General features: G+C 34.8%; 1 protein-coding gene across 1 annotated transcript in view; it reads left to right on the forward strand.

Moving 5' to 3' along the window:
• LOC106875399 (sodium leak channel NALCN) overlaps nucleotides 1-10,848 on the forward strand; it is a 76,044-nt gene that overhangs the window by 33,674 nt on the left and 31,522 nt on the right. Inside the window, exons 13-16 of the mRNA XM_014923510.2 lie at nucleotides 18-152; nucleotides 5,176-5,250; nucleotides 9,685-9,758; nucleotides 10,612-10,820. Of these exons, the coding sequence (XP_014778996.1) occupies nucleotides 18-152; nucleotides 5,176-5,250; nucleotides 9,685-9,758; nucleotides 10,612-10,820 (493 nt within the window). The remainder of the gene's footprint in view (nucleotides 1-17; nucleotides 153-5,175; nucleotides 5,251-9,684; nucleotides 9,759-10,611; nucleotides 10,821-10,848) is intronic.

The raw sequence follows: 10,848 nt of genomic DNA on the forward strand, positions 1-10,848 counted from the left end.
CTATATCTCTCCCTCAGGCTTTCATGTCAATGTTTCAAATCCTGACCCAAAAGGGCTGGATTGAAGTTATGCATATAACAATGTGGAAAACTGGAAAAGTAGCACCCCTTGTTGCCATCTATTTCATATTCTACCACCTTTTTGTAACGTTGGTGAGTACATGGTTGGTTAGTTTCCCTTGGTAGAATATGGCGATATGTTTTGGTTTATTTTTTATTTTATTTTTCATTTTTGTTTTATTTTTTCATATTTATTTTATACATACATATTACTGTGTGTGTTTATAAATATTGGTGATTTTATTTTTATTTAAGTAGTTGTTTTTGTCTTTTTTCTATATTTTAAATGGCTTATTTTGTGAAAATTAGTTATTATAGTGTAAGTGCTAGATTTATGGTAAACAGCATGTGGTCAAATGATTAGTGTGTTGGGCTTATAATCATAAGATCACATGTTCAATACCTTGGCCAGGTGATACACTGTGACCCTGAACAAGGCATTTCATTTCACTTTATTCCTGTCTAATTAATTGAAAATTAGTACCAGCTATTTTCTTTTTTGATAAACTTTGATAGTTAAGAGTTTTTAGTTTTCTTGTCACTAAATACTGTCTTTAGTTTCATTGTGGTCTAAACCAGTGTTCCACAAACAATATGCCACAGTATATTGGTGTGGCATGAGACGATACTAGGTATGTCACAGTGTAAACTGAATATAATTTTTTCCACTGTACTTTTAGTTTAGGTGTGCTGCCGAATTATGAAAGAAATGTGCCGCAAGTGAAGAAAGGTAGTGGAACACTGGTCTAAATAGGCAAGGAGGCTTACAAAGTCATTTGTGATCCAGAAATATATATATATATATATATATATATATATATATATATATATATATATATATATATATATACATACATACATACAGAAGGTGAAGAGCTATTGAACACAGTGCACAACACTGAGAAACCAAACAAAAAGATGGTACTTTCTGCCAGCGCTGTCAATAAACATGCCGCAAATTTCATAAATCTAGTAAAAAAAAAACAAGAAAAAAAGGAAACAACAAATTGTAGCTGTCGCTTGAGACTGAACATGACTTGGTCACATGTACAGTGCTTTCACAAACTGCTTCAGGTATAGTTGAAAGTAGACAGTCATCCTCTCATCTCTACTCTTAACCTAGCAAAACAATACAGCTATAACAGTGTGTATTTAGCACTATATTACCCAGTGTATTCTTTCTGGAATATTTTAATGGTAATGTTGGATCTGAGGGAGATATTACTGCTATTTCTAGTAGGTTGATTGGTGAAGATGTTGTAGACTAGTGATTCATATTGATACTGAAGTCACTGATTTTAACTTTTTCCATCAAACATGGAAACATGGCACAAAAGTTTAATGAGTTGACTGTTTCAGAAACTCATCTCAGACAGTTGCTAATTGGCATACCAGCATACTGTTTCAACTGGGTGCTAATTAAAGCTCTTCAAGTATGCCTATATTTGTAAGAAGATAAATGCTATGTTGCTTCTTTGATATTTCATTGAGTTAAGTCCTGCTCTCCATAAGAACATTGAAATATATGTAGGAAAAATTACTTTACAAGAAAGTAATTAGAAAATAAAAAACAGTATATGATATATACATGCACAAACATTTGCTGAACCAACATAAAAGAAAGGATACACCAATGGTGATAAACCTTGATCCATGCCTCTACGTTTCCTAATATTTATAGCATGTTTACTCCTGTTCAGATTTTCTGATCTGTCAGGACATTTTTGTATGTGATGGCTTATATCATCTTACTACAATCCATTGCTTTCAATTTGAATATTCTTGGTGTAATGCAAATATTTGATCTGTAGCTCTGGACTAAATCATCATTTTGTTCATTGTGTTCAGTCCATGGTTCAACACTAAACCCTGCTTTATTTGATGTCTTTTTGATATTATTTTATCCATGGTTCAATGCTAAAAAGAAATCACTTTGTAGTATATTGTTAATCTTCTTGATGTCAAAACTTAATGGTCAACACTAAAAATCACTTTGTAGTGGCTTGTTAGTAATGCCAAAACCATGGATTAATACTAAAATATCTTTTGTAATGTGTTCTCTTGTTCATGTTGTCCAAACCATGTATTTATGCTACAAGTTTGTGATACTGTCAGTCACCTCACCACAATCACTGATTTCCATTGGATTGCATTTTAGCATGTTTGTGTTGTTCATCTTCTGCCCATGGAATTACACACAAATATTCATGTATGATTCATGGCTCCCATTAATCTCTTTGTTATCGGATTTATGTTTGAACTACACTTGCCTTTGTTTCAGTTAATTTTGAAATGAATGAAGAATCTAGTAAAATAACTTTGTCATTACTAAGCCGGAACATAAATTAACATGAAAGTTAATTTATGGAAAGTTTGAATGTATATCACTTTAAAGTTTGGGTCATAGAACTAAAGGCAATCTCAGATGGGTTGGTGTCAAGGGTGAAACTATATTTGACGTAATTGGTTCTGTTTATTTGTGAATCTATACTAGATCACATTGTGTGATTACAAGGACTGTTGGTTGGTGAAATCGATAGCACAGTGGACAAAATGCCTTGCTATATTTAGTCACTGCACTTTGCATTCTTGGTTCAAATCCTGTTGGCATCAACATTGCCTTTCATCTTTGCAGGCTTTACTAAAATAAAGTGAATCTAGTGACCATTCCCACCAAAATTTGGAAACTATGCCTATGTTAGAAACCATCATTATTGTTCTTTGAATTCATGGATTTATATTAAAACCTCACTTAGCAATATTTTACTCAGCTAGCTGTGGCCATGCTGGGGTGCCACCGTATTCTTTTATTTTTGTTTTCTGATCCATGGAGAAAGCAATTTGAGGTTTTGCTGCTTTTTCATTTTATTCTTAGGACTAACTTAATTAAGAGCTCGTTAATCTCTAATTTTCATTGATATTCTAGACAAAAACCTTGCTAACAAACTACTTAGGTTAAACAAAGATTAAGATTATTTCACTAAGAAGGTGGAAACAGCATGATTTTGGAATGTTTTATTTTTTCTTTTTCATAACTTTTGCTTGTTTTTTTTTTCTTTTTATTATATTTTCTTATGAGATGTCTTATATTTATATATTATTTTATTGAACTTATTGTGTATAACTTTCTTTATATGATCTTTGTTACTAACCAATTCTTATAGTTAGTAATTCTGTATTAAATATCATGACTTCGCCATTTTAATGTTATTTCAAACTTGATCCACTAATGCATGTGCTCTGAGTTTTTTTTATTATTTAAATAATCAGCATCATTTAGATCACACTTTATGGCTATTTTAATATTATTTAATAGTCTTTTAAATACTGCTATTGTTGTGGTTGTTTTTGAATTTTTGTCCAATTATTTCCCTAAATAAAACTGAAAAATCTCATACTGCCTGTATTAATATAACACTTACTCAAACCTCCCATCTGTTTTAATACACTCAGATATTTAGAACCTATATCTCTAAGATATAGGCTCTACATCACACATAGGTTCTAAGATCGACACCACCCATAGGATCTACATAAGTTGTTAGATTTACATCACACATAGGTTCATACATAGGTTCTAAGATCTACCTGACACCCTAAAATCCTTAACCCTGTAGCATTTAAACCAGTCATATCCAGCCAAAATATTCTTCCTGTTTTATGTTGAAACTGGCCAGATGCAGTCTCTCACCCCTGTCCAACAATGTTAGTCTAAAAAATATACGGTCACACAATCGAAATCTCAGTCACAAGATGATGCAGGATAAATTCAAAACAATGTGAATGAAGAAGTGTTACATTTGACAGAATAATCTGAATGCTAAAAGGTTAAGTTGTGCAAAATCCTATAATATTTACTGTATGCCTTATAACAACCATACCCTTTTCCTTATAAAATATATCTTTGTATCCAACCATGTTTAATCTGGACATAAGTTCTCTCTACAAATTAGCTTGATCAAGCATTTTAGATTCCTGGTTTTAACCAAGAATGAAGAACTTCTCCAACGTTAACATGCCATTAAGGAAAAGAACAGGCTTATTGTCCGGAGATAAGAGGAGAGTTATGAGCCCAATGCAGTTCTCCAGCTTGTCACATCCTGCCAAACCATCCAACACATGCCAGCATGAAAAACAGACATGAGGATGTATATTTCATCTTCCTCATTTTACATCCACACCCATTACATTCTTGGAGTGGTTGGCATTAGGAAGGGCATCCTTCCATAGAAACCATGCTGAATCAGACTGGAGCCTGGGCAGTTCTCCGGCTTACCAGTTCCAGTAAAGCTGTCTAACTCATGCCAGCATGAAAAGCAGATGTTACATGATGATGATGAGGATGATGATGATTTACTGTTCATATGGATTAGATGGGTCATCATCGTTTGAGTCAGTGCCCTCCTAAGCATGGCTGAGGCACCATGCCCCACATGTTTCATTTTGACACGGTTTTTGCAGTGGTTGCCCTTCTTAACATCAACTACTTCTTGGCATGTTCAGGATGTATTTTATAACACTTACACTAGAGAGATTGTCATGTCCTTACCATGATAAAACTAATAGGACCTCTTGACTCAATGATATTTTCATTTGTTTCCCAATCCATTTTCGTGAGACAAATGAACAACACTGAGAACTCCTGCACAAACAAATGGATGTTGTTAGGGAGGAAAGAGATACAGCAAGAAGAACGAATGTTAAAAATTAAATTAGCAATAAAAAAAAATAATACACACACACACACTTATACATACATATATACATATTTGTGTGTGTGTGTGTATGTATGTGCGTATGTATATATATATATATATATATATATATATATATATATGCATGCATATACACATACTTGTATTGGGATATTTCTGTGGACAATAGAGAGAAATTTTAAACTGCCTGCCCATTCACCAATAATTTATCAATAGTTCACTACCATAATACTTTGAAACTGCTACTTTCTATTTTGAAAGAAAGAAATTCTAAGATATTTACTGAATAAACACCATGAATGTTGTTACCATTTCTTAGCGTCAGACTGCTTTCATTGGTGGAAGCATTGTGTTCAGTTTCTAAGGGGAAAAAATGATGATCTATTTTACTTTCATTATAGATTGTAATCAGTTTGTTTGTTGCTGTTATTCTTGATAATTTGGAATTGGATGAAGACATTAAAAAGCTGAAGCAGGTGAGAAAGCTTTTTTTCTTTTGTAGTTATTCATATAAATATATAATCATCATCATCATCATCATCGTTTAACGTCCGCTTTCCATGCTAGCATGGGTTGGACGATTTGACTGAGGACTGGTGAAACCGGATGGCAACACCAGGCTCCAGTCTGATTTGGCAGAGTTTCTACAGCTGGATGCCCTTCCTAACGCCAACCACTCAGAGAGTGTAGTGGGTGCTTTTACGTGTCACCCGCACGTAATATGAACGCATATTCACACATTTACACCCCAAAACATTAGAGCAAGATGTGGTCCTCTGCGCAGCTGGATTCTACTGAACTATCCAGCCCATGCCAACATGGGAAACCCAGCATAAAATGACAATAACATGTCATGCACACACACACACACACTCATGATCAAACATATATATCATTTTTAATGATGGAACATGAAGTAAATAAAGCTATAAATTATAGCGTGTAAATATTGGGTTTAAAAAAAAAAACCTGGATGGGAGAAAGTCAAAAGTTTTATCTACTTTATATTCCCTCATTAAAAATGATTAATTTCACATCTCTTGAAGTTTCTAAATTCTTAACATATATCTTTAATCTTTTATTCTTTTACTTGTTTCAATCATTAGACTGCAGCCATGCTGGGGCACTGCCTTAAAGAACTTTATTTGAATGAATGTACCGCAGTCCTCTTTTTTTATGTCTGGCACTTATCTTATTGGTCTCTTTTACTGAACTGCTAAGTCATGGGGATGTAAGCACACCAACACCAGTTGTCAAGTGGTGGTGGAAGACACACACACACACAAACGATAGGCTTTTTTCAGTTTTCCTCTACCAAATCCACTCACAAGGCTTTGATCGGCCTGAGGCTATAGTAGAAGACACTTGCCCAAGGTGCCATGCAGTGGCACTGAACCTAGAACCATGTGGTTGGGAAGCAGTTCACTGCACTTGAGAAGGCTTGTCCATCTCAACAAAAGTGAGGTCCTAAAAGCATTGTTTATGTCAATACATTCACTAGGCCCCAACCAGGTACCAAATTTGTCCTCACCAAACTTTCCCCACTTTTCAGTTTCCTAACACCAATTGTTCCACTCTTCTAACCATAGCACTCTTCTTCTTCTTCTTTAATCCAATGAGAGCAGAGTATGCACATATTTCATCCCCCTTTATGCTACTTCCTCTCTCCCCGGGACCAGTTCCTTTTAAAATCCATTCTTCATTCTCAATATCATATCTTCCCATTTTATTTTCCACTGATCAACTCTTTGATCAGTTAGCAAACAAAATCCCTCATGCCATTTGCTGCTACTTGTGTAACACACTGATGCATCTTTGAAGACTGGGTCTTTGGATTCATTTTTTTATAATTCTGACAATAACATCTGTTAATTCCTGCCCTTTTTTTTGTTTTTGCAGCAGATAGTTTATGAGTGGCACAAACAGAAGTTTCTGTTTTGTTTTATTTTGTTTTGCAAGTGTGAGGTGCTAACTGTCTCAACCAATCTGTTTTTTCTTTAAATTTTTGTTTTTAAAGTTTATTAGCGAAGGAGGAGACAATGTTTGTAATTTCTTCTAATTCTCTCAAACTTGCAAAATCAACATGGTTTATGTTCAATCTGAATGTCTGTCTGGAGGAAATTTCAGAAGGATACAGATCTAGGGAAGAAGAGCTGGACAAAGTGTTTAATTGAAGGATCTGAGGAGGAGGAGGAGGAGGAGGATACGTGTGTTGGTATATACCTGGAGAAAGTATGCAGCTTGAGAGGAGCAGAGGCTGTTGCAAGCTTCAGCAGCAGATGAAGGAGACAGTGAATGTCACTTAATGCATGTATCACCGTTATTAGTCCTGGCCTTCTTGTGGATATCATCAAGGGTGTCTGTGTGTGTCAGCAGCATTACTGCCCTGTAAATAGAACTCCAATGTAGGTCATATACTGCTGACCCAAATTTCAAGTTCAATAATTCAATTCTTTTCAACTCCTTTCAATCTATCATACTCTGTTATTTGGCATTGGAGATACTTGACTTGTTACAGTGTATGTAGGCAACCTGACTAATAGGTAACATCTACCACTACCACCATCCCTTTCTCTCTCTCTCTCTCTCTCTCTCTCTCTCTCTCTCTCTCTCTCTCTCTCTTGTCCCTCTTGCAATAGTGCATGTTGTTGTGGTAACTGATTGATCCCACCCTCCACCTTTCCCTTCACAGTTGAGTGATCCACATCAGCAAGTAAACATTTGTCTGTAAAAAATACTACTTGGTGCAAAATGTTAATGTTTCCAGGAATATCCACCACATCATACATAAGAAGTAATTTAGGCCAGCAAGGGAGTCTCTACATGGTTAATCCAACCGCTAGAAATAGTAGTTGAATCTGCCTGAAATTATATCATTTTCTTAAAAAAGAAAATTTACGTTGGATGATGTAGTCTTAAGTATATTATGTTTGAATGGAAAACAAAAAAATGGGGTGGTTATTGAACTAGGGCCTGACATTGGGCTAATCTGCAACCTACATATGCACCAACAAAAATGCCTCTATGTAGTTGCTTTGTCTGCTAGGATAGCAACCAAATCTCCATATTGTCTTTGAAATATGGGAAGCACATGTTTAATAATGTAGTTGTAGATACACAGTGGCTGAGGAAAGCAAGAAAAAGTTTCAAAATGTGTGGTCATGATTGGAATGCTTTTGATCATAGCCCTGCTTTATCAGGATTGACCTGGGGCTAAACAACCACATTAAGAAGTAATTCTTTTCAGAAGATAGATGTAGAAATATTGGCCAGTGGTGGGGATGGTGGTATTTAATTTTCTTTGTTGGTAAAAATTAAATAAATGTTGCAAAGTCTGACAATAATATCTGTATATTTGGAATACATTGTTTTCTTGTCGAGAAGAAAACTAACAAATGACATTCACTGTTGTAAGAAAGAAGTGGAGAAAAAGAAGAAAAAGAAAATAAATATCGTCAAAAGACATGAAGAGAAAAACATCATTAAGAATTAAATTTAATTAAAAGCAATTCATCTAATTAATTACAAAACATTGGGAAAATTGTGATTTTTTTTTCATTTTTTTTATTAAAAAATTTTTTTTTTTTTTTGATATCTGATCAAGAAAGAAAATTTTTAAAGATAATTTATTTATTGGAGCTGAGAGCAATTAGTGATAGCTGAAGTTCAGAGAGGGTAGGGGAAGTTGTATAGAGTGAGGTGAGGGTGTATGGTATTGATTGTTGTTGTTGGTGGGAGAAGATTGGATGGGGGTGAGTTATTCAACATGAAATGAAATTAAGAAACCCAATAGAAATGTGTGTGTGTGTGATGTTCAGTGTTAAAGAAACTTGTTTGCCAGATATGCCCACCCCCCATTGTTTTCTTTGCTTGACTTTACTCAAGGAAAATATTTGCCTTGTTTACAGTTACACAAGCACACACTATAAGAGGAGAAAAACATAACTATGATGGTACCTGTTGGTGTTTAGTCCCAAATCAACCCTAATCAAAAGATATTGCAATCATGACCATTTGTCTTTTACTTGTTTCAGTCATTAGACTGTGGCCATGCTGGGGTACCACCTTGAAGAATTTTTAGTCAAATGAATCAACTCCAGGACTTGTTTTTTTTTTTTAAGACTTGTACTTATTCTATCAGTGTCTTTTGCTGAACCACTCAGTTATAGGGATGTAAACACACCAACCCCAGTTGTCAAGCAGTGGTGGAGGACAAACAGACATGAAGACACACATGCACACACACACACACGCACACATATATATATACACAATGAGCTTCTTTCAGTTTCCATCTACCAATTCCATTCACAAGGTTTTTGTTAGCCCAAGGTGACACACAGTGGGACTGAACCCAGAACCATGTGTTTGGGAAATAAGCTTCTTACCACACAGTTACAGCTGCACCTATCACCTGATTAGGGTTATGTCTAGGACTACATTATCCTGTATGTCATTTCCTCATTTAAGATGATAATGGTGAGATGTAACTGCTATTTCTAACAAAGCAAGTTGAATGACCACATAGCAGCTCTTCTGTTTTGTTGCTGTTTGTTGATGATAATAATGACAGTGATTAATTTGTTGTTGTTGTTACTTTATATTATATTGAATTATATTACATTTGTGTTGCTACTTTTATAGTGTATTGTTTAGCTCAAAGATGTTAACTTTATAAACAAAACACTTAAACAGCTATTTTTCACCAACCAACACTTTCAATCAATTTTCATGTACGAAACATTGTCATCTGTTAGTTGTCATTAATTACAGTTAATTACATCTGTTTTAACTCATTAACAGCATCTCTTTTTCTTTGTTATTGTTGTTGACTTTATTCTTTCCTTTCTCCTTGCTTTGATTTTGTATTCAAATTTCAGTAAGTATCTTGTTTCATTCCTTCTCGGCAGCACAAAGCCCGGGAACAAATCGCTGACATACAGCAAAAGCTGCCCCTTCGCCTGCGCATCTTCACAAAGTTTTCGTAAGTTACAATTCTTTTCACTGTGACAAGTCACTTTTATTTAGAAGACTTGGATTATTCAACAGAAGTGTATAACTTTTTATATCCATAGTATATTCCACTATAGGACTTATTATAATGCATCAATATTATAATATTATAATATTATAATATTATAATATTATTATAGAAGGTCTTTTCAGGCAACAAGCTGGCAGAATCGTTCGCAGCATTTTATCTGACTTTATGTTCTGAGTTCAGATGCTGCCACAGTCAACTTTGCCTTTCATCCTTTCGAGGTCGGTAAAATAAATACCAGTTGAGCACTGCGGTTGATGTAATTGCTCAAAATTGCGAGCCTTGTATCAAAATTTGAAACTAATATTATAAAAGCTTTTAAGCTATAGTACATCATTACATTGTTTGGTGTTATTCCATATGTGAAAATACTAATGAGAATGGAAAATCTGTTTAACCCTTTAGCATTCAGATTTCTTTGTCAAATGTATTGCTTATTTATTTACATTGTTTTGAATTAATCACACATTATCTTGTGGCGCCAAGATTTCTCTGTTAAGTGGTTGACATTAGGAAGGGCATCCAGCTGTAGAAACCATGCCACAAATGACAGCTGAAGTCTAGACAGCTCCATGTCGAAGTGTCCAACCCATGCCAGCTTGGAAAGTGGACATTAAATGATGATGATGTAACTATATTTTTAGAATGACATTGTAGGGTAGGTGTGAGAGGTTGAATCTGGTTAGTTTTAACATAAAACAGGTAGAATATTTCAGCCAGATATGGCTGGATTAAATGCTAAAGGGTTATGATGGTTCTGAGGCATTCATATTTAATCTTTCTCTTTATTTTACAGTGACCATCCACAGATGGTACGGCTGTATCGTATCCCTGGAGATTTCCTCCTGGCTGACATCCGAGAGAGTTTCATGCGTCAGTTTGTAAATGAAGAACATACAAGTGGGCTGAAAAACTTGGTTGTCGATAGACACAACTCTCATGACATGAGTTTGTTCATGAAGTCATCTCCCATGAGACTGATCAAATCTATGTCACATGCAGCACGTGACATAGATAGATCGGAAGAGCACAC

Source organism: Octopus bimaculoides, chromosome 19 (genome assembly GCF_001194135.2).
Source record: "Octopus bimaculoides isolate UCB-OBI-ISO-001 chromosome 19, ASM119413v2, whole genome shotgun sequence".
Lineage (NCBI taxonomy): Eukaryota > Metazoa > Mollusca > Cephalopoda > Octopoda > Octopodidae > Octopus > Octopus bimaculoides.